The 18,092-nt window shown below is 41.0% G+C and overlaps 1 protein-coding gene across 2 annotated transcripts in view; it reads left to right on the top strand.

Annotated features, from left to right (window-relative positions):
* The first annotated feature begins 1,690 nt into the window (after positions 1 to 1,690).
* SNX9 (sorting nexin 9) overlaps positions 1,691 to 18,092 on the top strand; it is a 61,084-nt gene continuing 44,682 nt past the window's right edge. For both annotated transcript variants that reach the window (XM_054279552.1, XM_054279551.1), the window contains exon 1: positions 1,691 to 1,794. In XM_054279552.1, coding sequence (XP_054135527.1) covers positions 1,783 to 1,794 — 12 coding nt within the window. In that variant the 5' untranslated portion in view covers positions 1,691 to 1,782. The remainder of the gene's footprint in view (positions 1,795 to 18,092) is intronic.

Raw genomic sequence — 18,092 nt, 5'->3', positions numbered from 1 at the left:
AAACTTTTCTGGCAGTTGTGCTGACCACAGGTAAAGAATGACACAGACTCAAGCCTGTGCTAAAGCCACAAGTTTATTATATTTCACATAGCAAAGCAGCATCTGGAGAAAGGACAGAGGGTGCTTCACAGTCCTATCAGCTAGGGATCCCTAAAGGAGACAGTGCTGGGTCTCTGGGTGCCATACCTCTCCCCTTTTTATAAAAAAAAGGATCAAAACATGCCATGTTGGAAAGATTATTGCTGAGAAAATGGAAGAAGAGGATGCCTTAGTACAGGAATGAAGCCACTTTCAGGGAGTTTTGCTTGTAAGGTAGATGAGATGCCAGTCTATTGATGGACCACATGGCAAAACTGATGCTAAATACAATACTTCACCTTAAAGGTGGTGTCCAACAACGTCACTTGTGAGCCACACAGGAAGGTTTCACTTTAGGTACTGCTGTTACAGAGAGTAGGAAGTTGGAAATGTTGTATTTAATTGAATTCTGAAAAAGCTAAAACCAGAAGCAAATGAGTTTGGAAACTTCTGAAGTTAATCAGTTCAATCACTCAAAAAGTGATGGTGAATGAACAGCCAGCTTCCTCTTATTTCCTCATCCTCACTTTCCATGGAAACTATTTCACAGGTCCAACTAAGAAAATTTTTTCCAATGTTCAGCCTGTGAATGTATTTTTCTCTTTTAATAAAGCTCTCACTGAGAAACTATACCAACGGCAGAAAAAAAGCTTGTAATTCTATGGGCAAGGAAATATAGATGTAGAGTTCTATGCAGTTTCCCTACAGCCTACCTGCCTCCTGGGGCTCTCCCTGGCGTCCCTGATGATCACACTGTGTATTTCCTTCTACAGAAAGGAAGTGTCCTGATCCCAGGCCAACCACTATAAATATACCAACGAGAAGCTGCACTTTTTGGATGGTGCAGTACCTTGCACAATCACTGCCACCGTATTTCCAAATTCCCTTTGCTTTAGCCTCCCATCTCCTCTCTCTTGCAGGCTGGGAGTCCAGTGGGGCTGCAGGCAGTTTTTATGAGATGGTCAGAGTGCCCAACAGGAACGCTACCGCCCTTGAGCAGCCATAGCTCCTTGGTGCCTTGTACTGCTGCTGATAACTGCTGTACATCAAGGCCCTGCCGAAACGGGTCAGGGACGATGTACACTGCCCTAGCAGCCGTGGATGCAGCCTGGCCGAGGAAAAAAATTGCTTTTCTTGCTGTATGGTTGCTTTGAAATTTCCATTCAAAGGCACCCGAGGGGCACATAACGCCTTCCTGCGGGCTCTCTCCCCCACGCGAGCGAATGTGAGGCCAAACTCTGCCTACAAAGCAAAGCCCTTGAGGGCATGGGGGGTGGGCGAGCTCCCTCCGCCCGCCCCCATCGCCCCCGGGACCGGCCGGGGCGGCTCCCCCGGGGATCAGCGCGGCGCGGCGGGTGCCTCCCTCCCCCGGGCCCTGCCGGAAAGGCTGCGGGCACACAGCCCCGCCATTGCCCCCCGGTGCCGAGCCGAGCCGGCGGAAAGGGCGGCCGAGGCGGGGGCATCGCGGCGCGGCCACACCAGCCCCCGCCTGCCCAGCGCCGGCGCTTGGCTGCTGAGCCGCACAGCGGCCCCCAGGAGGCGGCGGCGGCGGCCGGGGACGCTGAGGAGGAGCCGCCTGCGCGGCCCAGCGGCGGCGGCGGGCGGGCCGGACACACCGACCAACCGAGCGAGCGAGCGAGCGAGCAGCCGCGGCACGGAGAGAGAGGGAGGGCAGAGCGGCAGCGCAGCCCCGCCGGCAGCGCCATGGCCACCAAGGTGAGCAGCGCCCGGGGCTCTGCGCCAGCGGGCCCGGCCGGGCGGGCGGGGGTCCCGGGCGGACGGGCTGCGGGCCGGGGGAGCCGGTCCCTCCCCGGAGCCTGCCGCCGGCCGCGGGAGGGACGGAGGGAGCGCCGCGCTCGGGCCTCGGCGCCACTGCCCGGCCCCTGCTCGGGGCTCGGCGACTCCGGGGCGGGGGAAAGTTGTTTTTCTGCTGTGTTTGTGCCCCTCCGTCCCCGCTCCTCGGCGGAACGACTGTAGGGTCGTAGAGCCGCCGGAGGCCGAGGGTGCTGCTCCTGCAGCCCGGGCGCCCCTTGCCCCGCTGCCGCCCTGGCCGGGGAGCGGCGGGGCGCTGGGAGAGGCCTCGGCCACCGGCGGGCCCGGCTGTCCTGTCCCGGCCCGGCTGTCCTGTCCCGGCCCGGCTGTCCTGTCCCGACCCGGCTGTCCCGGCCCGCTCGTCAGGGCAGCTGATGCTGACCCCCTCGGTGGCATCCGGGGGTGGCTGTGCGGTGTCTCTGGTGGGAGCACAGGGCCCGCACTGCGCGACCTCTTAAGAGTAAGCTGTGATTTTACACGCGGAAAAAAAAAAAAAAAAAACAAACCCAACAGCAACAAAAAAAAAAGACAGGAAGTTAAATAGTTTTGTTCAGTTCTTCAACAGTATCTGCTGCTAATGCTGCTAATCTGCTGTCAAAATTAGCCCATCCTATCTGAAAGTGGCCCCTTTCTAAACAAGCAATATTTGTTTATTATATTGGTTGATGAAAGCATCTCTGCTTGTGTAGGTGTGAGTTAACATGCACCAGCAACTCATCTGTGACTTGTCTAAGTATCTCAGGAAGACTTTTTTGGTATTTGAAGTATTACTTTGAGTCACCTGATTCCATTAGGTTGGCTAGCAGTTTAAAAAACTTCCTTTTACTGAGGCCTTTCTCATACAGTGCACTATTTATGTTGCTCTTCTCAGTTCTGAAGAAATTCCACATCTTGAATGTGTCAGATTTAGTGTATAAGTAGCTGTCTTTGTAACCATGTAAGCTGACGGTGGCTCGAGTTTGGATTAACTTTTTCCGAAGCACCGAGAACTTGATTTTAGGTTTCAAAATCACTTAGACAGTTTAAAAATACAGTGAATATAGTCAATATAGTGAAATTTATGTTTCTGTTGAGCTTTTAGAATATTGTTAATAGACTTGGTTTTTACATTGGTGAGTTCCAGTAATTCATGGGATGTGTGTGTGAATATTTTTTACTCAATCTAACGATTGTAGGTAGCAAGAAAATTACTTCTGGTGAGTATATACCACATAATACACAGTATGTGAAGCAGGTACTGTACTAAACCAGTGTACTGATTCTCAGCTCACTTTGAGGTACACTCTCCTCACGGGATCCTGTGTTCTGTGCCGAATACATGATCCATTTTATTCATACATTAGGAAACTTTCACTTTGCTGTTCTTTAAATATTTTTTGGAAACATTATGGCCCCAGATGGAAGGGCATATAATTTCTGACTTCCTAATCCAGACTGGCTTAAAATCAGGTGGTGCAATTTTTTTCATTCTACACATTGCAAGATATGGTAATATACTTTGACTTGAAGGCTAAAATTGGTAAGTGGTAGTCAAGAAAGAGTATTTTGGTATTTTATTGCTATTATTTTGTTATGCTGGTAACTCTGAGCAGTGTTGAAGAAAAGCTTACTTTATTTTCTGTGAGCTCTGCCCAGGAGATGGGTCCCTCTCTGCAAACTGCCCTGGTTTGGATTTTATTTTGTTCATGTTGTGCAAACGTCAGCTATAGTAAAGGATATATTGTCTTTTTGAGCAGGGTAAGGGAGTAACTGGCTGAAAAAACAGTTTTTAGGAGCTCAGCCAACTAACCAGTCACCATTTCATTTGGAACGTAAATTTTTGGTTTTTAAATTGTAAACAAATTTCTCACCTTCTGCTTGTGCTCCTTCACAAATTGCCTCTTTTTGAAAGAAATATGCAAGGTGTGTTTGTATTTTATGTGAAATGTTAACAAAACTAAACTATAGTTGTCTGGAGTATGAATTCTTGAACTTTAATGGTGTCAAATCCTATATAGCTGAAAAGGGTGACTGACAGTCTGCCTGGCCTGTGCTGCATGGGCTGTTAGTGCTTCCTGAATTGATTCCTGTTTAAACTAGAATATACTTTCCAAGGAGGGCTGGGGGTAAATTCGGTCTTGATTTGAATGCTTTCAATGACGGAAAATTCAGTCTGTCTTTTTTGTTGTTGTTTTTAAATCATCTCTCTTGCTGTTGATACATCTTTCTTTTGAATCTGAACTTGCCCAGCTTCTCTTTTCAGATTTATCATTTTCTCTACAAGATTTACAAATGCTTGAATCGAGGTGTTAGATTTTGTGAGGATGAAGGATGCAAATAGGGGTTTCTTCCATAGCTAGCATGTAATCCTTGGCCAGTTTTCTTGCTCCCACTTTGATAAACCAGAGCAATTAAATTCCTTGAGTTTTCATGTATGAAGATGTGATATATGGTTGGGTAATGTGCTGGCTCTTCTCTGTACCATTCAAAAGCAATGCATTTCTTATTGAAACAATCAAAGCTTTTAGGGGAAAGGACTACTATTTTCATACCAAGAAGCCTTTACTGATGCTTTCCTGGCATATTTGTTAGCTAGCAATTTGGTAGGGAGCCTTCTGTCGAAACAGGCCTTAAGCACTCTGAAGGCTGTGGAGGCTGTGCCTGATGTTGTGAGCTAAATTAGCAGTGGCCATTGCTCCTTCTCCTTTCTTGCTCCACATCCCATGCTGTATGGACATCCCAGGAGTCTACTCCAACACCTGTCAGGCCTGTTTTTAAGGTACAGTAAGGTACAGCGAAAATATTCACTGAATGGAAGCAGTGGTGTCATTTTTCCAGTTCTAGGTAGTTGCAGTAGTTGAAAGTTTGCTCAGAGGTGATACAGAAGGTTGAGTGGGGTGGTATAGTTGGCAGCAGGAGACTTTCACAGAGAAGGGTGAAAATATAAATGGGAAATGGAGGATCTAAGGTTTCTGGAGGCAGTTCTTCTGTTGGCTAGATCCTTACTGTAGCTTGGCAGTGGACTTGGTGGTTTGCTCAAGGTTATGTGCTCAAAAAACTGAAACAAATGTTAGGCCCTATCAAAATAAGAAAAAAGAAGAAGGTTGTTTAGGAGACTTCTGGAGTTTCACAGTCATTTAACTGAACCCAACTTCAGAGGTAAAGCAATTTCATGTCCACATTTAAGAACCGGTGATTTAAGCTAGATACTTTGATTTTGGATGCTTTTCAGAAGCAGAGTTAACCTTACTAATTCCTTCTTTTTAACTGTGTCACAAATGATGTGACACAGAAAGTGCCTGAGCCTAAAAAATTTTCTAAACTTGGTCACAAGGAAGATGCAGTTTGGTAAATGTTTCTGTCATAGTTGCTTACAAAAGCCACAGGTGAAATTGTCATTCTTATATTTGTTCCTTCGTGGTTTCTTTGGCCTTTCCTATTCTTTCCCCACTGGAGTTTGCCAAGTCCCAGATTTACTCATGTCCTTTCTTTTGTTTTTGAGCTGCATTGAATAGGGAGAGCTAGAAATGTCAGGAAGCAATATGCTGGCTTTTAAACAACGTTCCTCTACCTTAGCCTATTTTAAAACTTATTTATTATTTTAAAATGTAGGCAAGTCCTTTTCTTGAAAAGGCTGATGTTTTGCCATTTGTTAAGCCCTGATTTCAGAAGGAAGTGAGAGAACTGAATAGGTTCTGGGCAGACAGTTCTTCCAGTTCTTCTGGAACCTGTGCTGATAACATGTGGTGAGAGTTTTAATTTAGAAGTTGAAACTAGGAGCTGATTTATTTGTGTAACATTGTTGATGTTGGTGACATTGCTTTCCCAAGAGAGGTATTTCATAAGGCAGTTGTTGATAAGCTTTGTGAAGTTGGGTCCCTCTTACTGTCAATTCCAACAGGTTTTTTTTTCTTTATAACTTTAAGGGCACTTATATCTCACCATTGTGTTCTTGATTGTTCAATGGTTTGTGTACTTTGAGGACTCATTTATCTGGTTCTGTTTTCAGGGCTGGGCCCCTTTTTGTGGGAGGAAGCCCTTTGAAATGAAAGCTTAGTCTAAATATTCTGTTCTTTAAAGAAGATACAATTTAACAGTACTTCTAAAACAAGGAAATGCTATTCAAGGCTTTCTTGTCCATCTAATCACGTTGGATTTTCTCTTTTAATGTCACTGGCCAGGTATAGTTGAATTCAGCATGGTTCTTTTAGTTGTGGTAAAGGAAGGTCATGATTTACATATGAAAATTTCAGGGAGGAAAAGGTAACAACACATTAGCCTTAAAGATTATTATCCCTAAGTGTATATCTTTCCTTTCATCTTTCTTTTTCATTCTCTGTTACTCTCAGCAGTGTAAGGCTTCCCAAAGAATCCCACATTTTCCTTTATACCATCACTTGAGTTGGTTAGAAACAATTCCTTGTTCTGATTTGCAGTAGGGAAGTGAAGCACTCCTCTGTGCTAAACCCTCCAAAATACCCAGACTTTGTGTTCTGTTAATCTGCATTCTGCATTGTCCTAACTTTGGAAATAGACTCCTTTTGTAAATCTCATCTTAAAGGAAGATTCAGTTAATAAATCTTAAGGCATCTGTGAGTTGGGATGATCCTCTTCTATGCAGATCACGTCCTAATCCATTCAACATGTTCCATTATTTCAAGCAAAACAAGGCATAATTCAAAACATGAGATCACAGATGATCTGTGTATGTAGGTTGTGATGGAACAAAATTATTACATGAAGCAATGATTTTGATGTTACAGTCTAAGGATGGAAAATGTTGTTTGGGTCTTTTAGGCTAGTATTAAGTAGATGTGGGGGTACTTCCTGGGGCTCTTTAGATTATTTTGGTTTGGTGGTTTGTTTTTTAAGGGGAAACAAGATGACTAGAGAAGGGCAAAATGTTTGGTAATGCAGATTAACCACAGATTCCTGACCTATTGGAGGAGTGAGATGCTAGGATGAGCATGAGAACTGATACAGTTATTTTATGAAGACACAGGTTTTCTGTTCTTTTGTCTTTCTGTCCGGCCTTATGGTCTTTTAAAGGTTCAGTGATACGTGGTTTGTGTTAAATTGCAGGAATTACCAGTTCAAGGTTTCTCATTTCTGTGCTGGAGAGCTGGTAAGATTCTGAGTGATGCTGTGCTTGAGTAATGATTCCTCTGACTCAGTTTTTCAAAGTTATTTTGAGCACCTAGGCAGAGTCATCAGAGACTCATTACCAGAGGTCATCATTTAAAAACATGATTACAGCAGCCAAAGAGAAGGAAGTCTGGTATCAAATGTCGTAGGCTACATCTGGTTTATAGATTCAGAGTTTCAAGTTTTCACTCTGGTAGAATTTCTCATATATTAGTATTACTTTGGCAATAAGGCTTTACAGGTAACTGTACCTTGGTAAGAAGGTTTATTTTACTGCATTCTTTCAAGGTTTTCCTCTGAATTATCTTCCTCCTCAGATTCTCAGGTCTTGAAAAAAGTCCTTAAAGAGTGAATATTCAGTAAACCTCTCCTTATTTGATTAGGGCATCTGGCAAATTTAAAGGTTTACAGAGATCACCAAGGTAAAAATCATTTGAGAATTTTGCCATTTCAAATATGTGGGTTCCCTCCTGTATTAAATTTACAAGCAATTGTAACATTTATGATGTTGGAAGCAGTCTTGCAAAACATTTTAAAAGCAGGTAATAGAGAAGAGACTGTAAAATAGTGGGAGTGATTTGTTTCAACCAGCCCTGCAGTAGAACAGATGAGCATTTTGATATCTAGAATTATTTTAAGTAAATAGCTATTGCAATGTTCAGCATTTAAAGCTAAACCTCTTCTATTTCAAAGTGTGTTTCACAATGACAATTTCTCCGAATTCACTTTACTTCACTTTACGAATTTCACTTCTTGGAGGGCTGAAAACCAGAGCTTGTGCTTTTATTTTCTTTAGTTGCATTCCTGCTTTCTCAGCAGTTTGTGATTGGAAAGGAGCTTCCCAAGTAACTGAAAGTTTAAACAACAGAGCAATCTTGTAGTAGCCCAATAAGCAAAATTCAAGTGCTACTGAAGAGAGAGGAAAAAAAAAGGCATATTGCTTACACATAATGCTTAAACTCTGAGCATTATCACTTTCTTTCCCAAACCTTCCTTATCTTTGAGCTTTGTCTGAATAAGAAACCTCTGTCAACAACATATATAAAAAAGAAAAATACATTTAAGACCAGAATCATTTAACTTTGGCAGATAGTCCTCTGTAAGACCCACAGTAAGGGGAGAAGGGCACAAGGAACAACTCTTCCTGTAGGGAGCTGCCCTTATGCAGCCTGGTCCGGCTGTTGTGTAGTTGTGAGGAGGCATTTGGGACATGGCACGGTATGAAGGGCACATGAGCCATCCTGGGCACTGCTGGTAACAGGGTGTGTGCTCATAGAAGTGTGCTGGGTAAAGTCAAACCAGCGACTCTGCGTGTGAACATGTGTTTTGTGGGTAAAATCTGTTTCCTCCTGTATTTTACAGCAGCTCTTCCCCCAGGTCCTGCCCTTTAAAGGAAGCCACTGCATGGGAGGGGTTTCCAATGTGCAAAATAGGTGGCTGGGAGGAGGAGGAGGTGGTGAGAAGATGGGCAGCGCAGCCTGTGGGAGGTCTCTGGGGAGCCCAAGCAAAACAGCTGCATCTGGGGAGAGGCAGCCGTGGCTGGCCCAGGGTTTCTGCAAGTGGGACTTGCCCAGCTGAAATCGTTCAGTCCCACTCCTGTAAAAAAGTGGAGACTGGTGAAGAACTGGTTGATGGGTCTTATTTCTTATGACTTGTCATTGAGTCACTGACTTCTGCTCTGAGTTGCCATCTGCTCCTCCTTGGCATGGGAACTGTTGTGCTTTTATTTTGTGTATTCATATGGTATCTGTGTTTAAACACTGTAGGTTTTGGACTTGCTTTGCTTTTCCCAGCCTTCTGAGACTGCAGTTCTCATTGTTCAGAGCAAAAATTAGTTGTCATCTCAATTCAAGCAATGTGTTTGCTTTCCTGATTGACAGAACAAAATGGCTAATTTGCAAGAACAGCTATAAAAATGCTCTTAGAATAGCTTTAGACCGTACCTCCCTCCTGCATGATGAGCTTGGGGTTTTTTTCCCTCTGTGGTGATTATGTAAGTGGTTTCCAGAAGAAAGACAATTAATATAAGACTATTACATTTATTGTTTTTTTCTAGTTCTTATTTAAATTCTAGTATTGCCTGAAGAGCCTATACAGTTCATCTTTCTGCAGCAGTAAGGCAATGACTGATGAGGTGCTTCACTTCACCTTATAACTTCATGGGATTTGAGAGTGAAGCTTAAATGTCTTAAATGTCATATTTCCTCCACTGCATTGGTTCTTTTTTTGGGGGGTCAAGGTTTAATTCAGTAACTGAATATTGCAATTACATATGATAATATAATGTAATTAGTGCTTACCTAGTTACAGCACACTTCTTTCAGCAGTGCTGTAATTTCCTTCCTTAATAGCCCTGTATTTTTCTTCTGAAAATGATTGCTTGTGGAATACAAAATTAAACATCTTCCTTGCTGCAAATAACTAGACCACAGTCTTGGATGTTTGTATGAAGGTTGTTGAATGACAATTTTTTTATCAACAGCTCTGGCACATTCTGTCAAGCTGCCAAATTTTCTAGTAATTCATAAGGAAGCAGAAGTTCTAACTTTCTTTTCAGACTTCTTTGATGCTTTCTGTCACTGTAAAGGTTGCTGGTACAAGAAAAGTTTGTGAGGTGTTCTGTCAAACTTTCAATGTTGCATGACTTAATCCAGTTCTGTCATTCATTACATCTCTTGGTTTGTTTTTTTTTTATTTATTAAATGCATCTCTTCAAGCATTCTTTTTCTTCTTTTTTTCTAACTCTTTGCGTTAAAGTGGGATATGCCTACACTGCTAGTGTGCACATTGCATTAAATTGCAGGTCATTAATGTCCAGTTCAAGTGCTGGGTGTTCTCTGGCCAGGTCTAATGACTGAGCTTTGCCTATTTGAGCTGCCATTTATCATGAAATAAAGTTTGTTATCTTACAGGATCTTGTACTTTTCTACACTGCCAATAGAGAAGCCTAAAATAGCTGTAGGCTTGGATACTTTAGAACCCAAAAAATGTGAACCTTGCCCACTTCTAAAGTAAAGAAGCTTCATCTGATAAGATGGTAATGTAGCTGTTTCCTCACTTGTGTTCATAAAATGAAAGTAAACATAGGCATTTACAAAGAAGTGTTTCTAATAAGAACTGAGATATAAGAAAACATTAGTATATTGATTAATGTTGGTTACTCAAGTAACAGAGAATTTAGCAGAATTCCATGTGGAGAGCTCATCCTGCTGTGTGTCACATTCCTTCCCAGCTGCTTTCAGTGAGCACGCTATTCAGCACGTGTTTTCCTATTAATATTTACCAGTGTTTGGGACTTCAGAGTAGTACAGCTATTCCATTCTGTATTTTATGAAGTTTATTTGAAGCAGCAGTATTTTAACATGCACTTAGTTTGCTTTGCCAGGTATTCATTTGCTTCAGGAGTGGCCTGTGCATGTGGTACATTGAGATGCACAATGTGTAATAGTGTGCTGAGTCTGAAAGGGCTTAAAGTTTGCTAGATAGCCTTAGTGAAACTTTGTCCCTCTCCAATTATTAAGATAATTACTAATTTTTTCTAATCTCTGCTCTCGTAGAGGCAGCACTGTTGTGTGACTACAGGCTGTCTTAATGAGTAGGTCACAATGTGGCAATTTTTCTGGTGAATGCTGCTGGCTTTTTCTGAAACCTTCACATCTTACTGACTCTGTTCTTTGGGGCAGAACTGTGCCCTGAAGTTTCAGGCAAACATTAGGGGACTTGGCACAGCAGGCTTCTGAAACACACCATTAAAGATTGGTTCAGCAAACAGTTGTAAGTTTTGCAGTTTGATTTGAGAGGTACAGTAATGATTAATCTAGGCAGAGATTTTAATCACACTTGAGATAAATGCATCCTGCCTGACATCCGTAAATACAAACCCATACCGCACTTGCTGCATTTATTATACACTTTTTATTATACACTTGCTGCATTTATATACATTGCTGGAGTCATGGTGAAACTGGAATTAATGTTATCAAATTCAAAATTGTTGAGTCCCCAGTTTATCTGAGGATCTGGGAAAGGTTGGTATTCAGAAAGGAAAACATGGGGAAGGCCAGGCAGGTGGAGCAGTGCAATAAATTGATTCTGAAAAGGTCTGGTATCACTGGAGTTCCTCACTCATGGTAGGAGTTTTGCAGTACATTTTTAATTGATGACTAGTTTATAAGTAATGTTTTAAACAAGAAAAAAGCTTTTCAGGTGCTTAACCCAATGGAAAGCTCAGATGTGATTCAGAGGAGTATCTGAGTCAGTATTTAGAAATATCTCTAAATCACATGGGTGTCTTGAATGTATTTCTGCAGCTGAATTTCCCTTGCTTCAGTGTTGCTTGGGTGCTTGGAGATTCTGTTCTTGGGTCTGACAATACTCCATAAATAAGTCACTATGAACACCAAAATGTAACCAAGCACCTCTTTTAGTAGTGCATGGTAGTTATTCTGAAAATATGCTGCTTTTTTAAACCACTGAACTGCTTATAGATAGTTCTCAGACTAATATTTTTAAGCACTGCTGTAAATCTGGAAAACATCACAGTTTCTCTTTGCTTTTTTGATGCTCTGTGGCATGCTTATTTACCCACCTGGCTTATAACTGCATGGAAAGCAGCTGTAATTTGTTTCAACATCTTACAATTTTAAGATCTGTTTTACTCTAACACTTTTAAGAGATCTTAGTCATATAACCATTTTAGACCTCATTCTGCATCAATGACTTTTAGTTCCAGATGCTTGAGTTGAACAAGAGGCTTCCTGTGTCAGAATTCACTTGAATGCAAGTTCTTGGTGTGCATTCTGCCTGTAATGCTGGCCAGGAGCACTTTTCACTGGGCTTTGGGGTGTGGTGATGTTTGCTGACAGGTAGACAGCTGTAAAGAAGCTCATGTTCTGTGAATCAAAAATAAAATATGAAACAAAAAATGAGTGGGACTAGTCTGAACTAAGTTTAGGTGGTCTTTCATGACCAACAATTATTTTCAGCAAGACTGTGAAGTCCTGTGTGGTAGATCCAAAGAGTTAATCAGTCCTCACTGAGGAAAGCCCAAGTTGCTGAAGTGGCCAGTAAGCTGTTGTCTTTATTACTACAGAAAACATTTCCAAGTCTCTTTAACACTTGAAAACTTGCCTAGACATTTCTTTCTTACTTCCATTCTAATTCTAGAAGTGCCAGTGGTTTAAACCACATGCATGTTGGTGGGAATTGAGTATTGCCTTCCTGTCCCTTACCATATAAAGGTGTCAGACTTTGTGGGTTGTACTTTTTTGGAAACACTTCATATTTTGTTGTCAATTCCAATATGAGATAGACCTTTTAATCCAGTATAAATAATTAAATACCTGCCTGAAATATTGTAGGCACACGCAACTTCTGAGTTTTGCATCTGTCTGCAAGCATATTTTAGTAGTGGGAAGAAATTACACAAGTCCTTGTTTCTTAGATTTTTGTCTGTGTTTAATTAAGTTCTAATATGCTTGTAGTCAATACTGCTGACTTCAAATGATTAGCTGCAGGCTAGTGAACTTATTTTAGAGTTGAAAAATTGCCCAGAGGAAAGTGAGCCAATGGGTCAAGAGACATTTTTAATGTAAGTTTGTAGAGTAATGTGAGGATCCAGCAGTTAGAGCTGGTGAGGGAACTTGGAGTAATGATACCTGAATACTGTGAACTTCTCTCTTCATCCAGAAATGGAGTTCTTTACTGAATTTAGTTTTACTTTTTGGATGAGTTTGCTTTAATTCTGATGTTACTAAAACCAAAACAAAATTGTGTTGAAAAGAAATGTAATACTAAAGGGAGGTTTTAATTAAATTAAGTGAATTTTATTTTTTGCTTATTGTTTAATAAAATCATAGTATAAAATGTTCCAGTTTCTTCAAGCTAGTTTTCTAGGCAGATGTTGCTGAACACATGCACAAGGAGTGATGCCTAGTCCAATACAAGCAATATACATTTTCTCCAGTTTCTCTATAGTAGTTAAAAAGATAAACATTGGTGTCTCTTTCATAATAAATCTTTATCACTTTACTTGCAGTTGCTAGTATAATGGATAATCTCTTGAATTCCTAAGGTACTGTTTCTGTAGGAGTCTGTCTTAGAAGACAGTGTCCCTTGTGTCCTCTTATTCTTCTATTGTCAGTGTTTGGTTTGTGTCTTCTCTCTTAGGAAAGCCTGTGAGAGGAACATGTAGACATTTCTTTACCACAGTCAGGACAGAGAGGAGCTGCTTCTCCAGGCTGAGGGGCATAGCACTTGAGGAGCCACTTGATATTTCTGCATAGGCTGTCCAAATGCACACTTTGCCTTGCAGTCTGATAGAGGGACTAAAATGAAAAGGCATTTTTTTGGTCAAATCATAGCCCTGGATGTTTCCTTCATTGGTAGTATAAATGTTTTTTATATTTTCAAGGCCAGGCTGGATGGGGCTTTGAGCAGCCTGGTGTAGTGGAAGGTGTCCCTGCCCATGGCAGGGTTGCTGAAACAAGATGATCTTTAAGGTCAGTCTGACCCAAACCATTGTAAGATTCATTGATGAAGATGATGCAGTGAAAATATCTTCGGACTTGGGGCACTTAGCTTTTGAACAAGCTTAGATTTCATGCTGAAATTATTAAGGAAATTATTAAATCTACCAAAATGTTAGGCACTGTTGGAAGAAAGCTGGTCTCCTCAGTCCTCTGAGGTGGGAAAGACACGAGGGGCTCCTGTCTGTATTCCTGTGTTCTTACTGTTTTTCTCAACATTTTGGACACCAGCCCTTTTAAACTTCTTGCAAAATTCCCTATAATTTCCACAGAGGGACTTAGCATGTGTTTTGATCTGTGGAGAGTTTTTTCAAAGATGCATTGATTAAAACGTGGCAACTTGAGTAGTCTGTGAATGGTGAGACAAAACAATGGCTGAGCTGTCATTTAGCTCTGTGCCTACCCCGAGTCTCCCCTGGAGCTTCACTGGCACAGTGAGGACAGCCAGGGGTTTAAGGCTTCTGCTTCAGCTGATAACAAGTCAAATGTCTTGCACTTATTCTAAGCAGTAAAATACCTACAAACCACTAGTTTTTTACAGACAGGAATCACAGGGCAAATTGCTGGGAAAGATTAGCAGGGGAAAGAAAATGCAAAAATAGTTTTAAGTTAATTGTTTTTTGTGTGGAAGAGTATTGTCACTCTTTAGACTAAATGCTTCATTTTAAACCATTCTTTAGGAGTAATCAAAATATACTGCTAATTTCTGAAGTGATGTATTTGCAGGTAGGTTTTTGTCTTTATTATTTTCTTTCTGCTTTCTTAGTTTCTCCAATTCTGAGATCCCAACCTGTATCCCAGCTATGCTATTTCTGTTTTATTATCTTAGAACTGCCCTTTAGAATGAATATTTTATTTCTAAAAGCAATATTTGTGGGAAAAAGTAATTCTGAAAAAAAAACTAATGAAAGAAACCTCACAAGAAATGTACTAAAAAGCAAACCCACATCCAAAAAGCTTTTAGAAGATAACTAATAAAATGAAGTCTGGGAAGAAATAAATGCATTTTCCTCTTCTATGCTTCCAGGTGTGAGCAACATAGTGCTTATCAGTATTTCACAAGCAGCAGATTTCAAAGGCTTACTAGACCTACTGAAGAATATTTGTACTAACTGAAGCAGTTTTTGTAGCAAGCTGTTCTGAAGTTTATTCATACCAGATGTGTTACTGGAGTTACTTGAGGTGACCAAAAGCCCTTTGTTGTTCATCCCAGCTAAAAGCTTAGGCTGCTGTCCTAGAAGAAAAGTTCAAGTCCTCTCACTGACACGACCATTTAAAATGTGAGAACTTTGACTTGTTTAGAGCCAATGCTAATGACTAACTTTTCTTTATTTTAAAAAAATTATTTATTTTATTTTTTGCATTCTGCCAGGCTTTTCAAATTATGGTTTCTGCTCCTCCAGTGGATGCAGGTTTTAGAGAAACCTGCACTTACCTGCCTCGTATACTTCCCAAAAGAGAAATCCAGAATTTGATCCTCTTTCTGTCAGTATGGGAACTGCTGCCACCAGCATGAGGTGTTGCCATCTTGCTGCTGTGACACAGCAGTTGTATTTCTGACAGTGGCACCAGGCAATTTAAACCTGTGAATCCCTGTCTCTTGACAAGAGCAGTGCAGAGTGGCTGAAGCTCTGAGCTGCTGAAGTGCCAACTGTGAAGAGAAATGTGTGCAGTTATGGGAATTTCATGCTATGGATATTTCCTTTGTACTGTCTGCCAGTGCCAGCTGACCGAGAAAAGCAGTTGTGGTACAAGTTTCCTAAATTGTAACACATGGTTGAAACAGATGAATCTATGGTGTAACACTAGATCTCTTCCTAATACAAATGAAGTCCTGTGTGTAGGGAAAGCATTTTCAAAGGCGTGTCCAATTTTTTAGAGGCTTCTCCAATTTTTGTGCTATAAAGCATATTTAGATGCAGAACTGCTGCACTGCAGTCAGGAAATCCAGCATTACAAAAACATTTTGCTTCAGAAGTGTGAACTTAAAGAAAAACCAGTAGTGATTCTATGTGGGTCGTTGATCATTGATCTCAAGGAAGGCTGAGGCCGGGAAGGTGTTGTAAAGGCTGCTCTGAGCACAACTGATGTGCATTAGCTGTCAGCCTGTCTGCTTATGGCTGCTGAGGAATACACAGGGGCTTCCACTGTCCTTCTCCGTGACAGAGCTACCCTGCTGCAGCTAACTGTAATGCAGGCAAGGGTGGCCCTGTGCACATCAGGATTGTTCAATTTTGGGGTGAGGTGCTTTTCTATCTGAGCCTAGCCTTGAGTGGAATATCTTGGAAATGGCAGAAAGGCTCTTCTCATGAGGAATGGGTGTTTCTGTTGCTTTATCACCTCTTTTAAGATTCTGGGGGGCATCCAGCAGGAGCCAGCGGATCAGGATGTCTGTAGAGATCTTGGATATTCGTCTAGTAACTTAGTGAAGCACTAGTATAACCTTTCATTGGAGATTTATTTTAATGACTTTTGCTAGACAACTTCCTTCCCACTTCATTTATGCTAAAGAGCCTTAACACTGACAGGTAGAGTTGCATAGTCTTATGTTTGCTTTCAGAAATAAGTTGGCAAATGCTTGGTTTTTTGTTGTTGGGTTTTTTTCCTTTTGGTTTTTAGTATTATGGGAAGAACAGGGAAGCACTCAGCTTGGACAGAAGTAGTGGAGGAAGGTGAAGTCTGCTCCATGCCTGAAGAGGAATAATATTTCAGTAATCTAGATACTGCTTTTCAATATGGGGAATCTTTGGTGTTTTAATATTTCTAGGTATGATTGTATCATAATTCTAAAAAGACAGTAATAATTATTGATTGCAATGCTCAGTGTTGGGAGACTTCACACTGTAGTAAGTCAGTAAATCTGTAAATTGGGAAACTAGAGTCCAGTTGTGTAACTACAGAAGGTAGAACAAGCTCCAAAGAATGATGATACAACACTGAGAATTACCATTTTCCTTTTTATTTCCTTTATTACAATCTAAATTTTTATATCCATACTGCAGAAAAGCTAATTTTCATTTAACTCTTACTGGTTTCCCCCATCTTGGACGTGTAGATAAAACTGCTGGCTCCCACTCATTCTGGAGAAACTGCAGTATATGCCAGAGGTGCAGGGATGCTGGGGATCAGAAAACCCTTTCCCTCTTGCCATATGCTGAGGCAGGGTTCTGCTTAATCTGTGCCAGTTCTTGAACGGTTTGATCCTTTTGTATATGATCAGAAGTAAATATGAAACACAACAGTTACTGTAACAATTCTTTATAAACTGTGTTTTGAAGCAGTTATCTTCATGGTGTTCATTAATCTGGACTGATCCAGATTATGATCTGGAATTCATCAGAGATTCCCATTTTATGAATATTCAAAGTGTCCCTAAGCTTAGCTCTAATATTCAGTGTGTATATTGCAGTGCCAAGGAGCTAAATTTTTTTTCTTGTTAAATGCTTTTTTTTCCATGCCCATTTGCAATTTTGCATGAGTTGCAAACACACAGTATGTATGGCTGGTAAGAAGGAAAAAGCTTATTGGAAAGTCAAACCATTTTCTATTTTATAGTATTTTGGAACTGATTGACAGAAATTTAAGTAGATTTGGGGCTGAGGTATCTGTCCAGGAAAAGCCTAGGGGGTTTTCCATTAACTATACACTTAATAGTTGGGGCAAAAACATTTAGTCACTTAGTTTTACTTTGGAATTGGTTGAGTTTATAAACTCAGCAGTGGAAGGATAGTGTTAAAGCTTGCTTGCCAGAAATTCTTAAGGTCTTCATTTCCAGCCTAGGCAAGTGAGCCTAGAAATGCAGGTGTAATGGAGAGTACTGGCAGAAAAAGATGAGGAATGTATTTGAAATGTCAATATACAGACCAGGTTTCAGATGTTCCTCAAATTCTTAATGCTCTGTAATAATCCATTTCTGTAGCATTGCAAATGGGTTGGTTTTTTTTAAATTTGTTTTTCAGTTTCCTAAACTGTAGTTAGCAAGGTTTGTTTGTAATTTTTTCCCTGTTTTCTACTTTTTCTGACTTTTGAAACAGGCATCCAGAGCAGGTCAATAAGTGGACTTTGGCATAATGACTTTAATAAATTCTATGTATTTTTTGTTTTTTCTTTCTTTACAAGCTGAATACTTCAATTTTTTTTTTTTCTGAGTAACTTTAATTTCACTGCTGTATCTGGAGAATCTAGTATTTGCATCTGTTCTTTTATTAGAAGTAATACTTTTTACCTTTCCATTCTGGTCTGGGGATGTTTTGCCAGTTTTTTTGAAGGCTGATAAAATTTGTCTGTTGCCTTTTTTTCTGGCAAACTCTCATCATTCCTGTGAATAGAAGCAAGAATTTAATATTATGGTGTATTACTTGAAAAAGGCTAAGAAGACTCCCTGGTAAAGAAAGACTCCCTGCTTTTCTCATGATTCAGATGCCCAGCATCTGATTGCTGTTTAATGGACTTGCAGAAAGTGGATAAATGTTGGCAACCTGCTGGAAAAAGGACATGTTCAACACTTCCATCGGCTACTGCTGAGGGAAGAGCTCTGGGAGTGGTGCTTTG

This window comes from Melozone crissalis, unplaced genomic scaffold, assembly GCF_028551555.1.
Source record: "Melozone crissalis strain CALT ecotype California unplaced genomic scaffold, PUWL_Pcris_2 ptg000027l_1, whole genome shotgun sequence".
NCBI classification, from domain to species: domain Eukaryota; kingdom Metazoa; phylum Chordata; class Aves; order Passeriformes; family Passerellidae; genus Melozone; species Melozone crissalis.
Note: the sequence above shows the minus strand (reverse complement) of the source record. Positions and strands in the feature narration are given on the sequence as shown.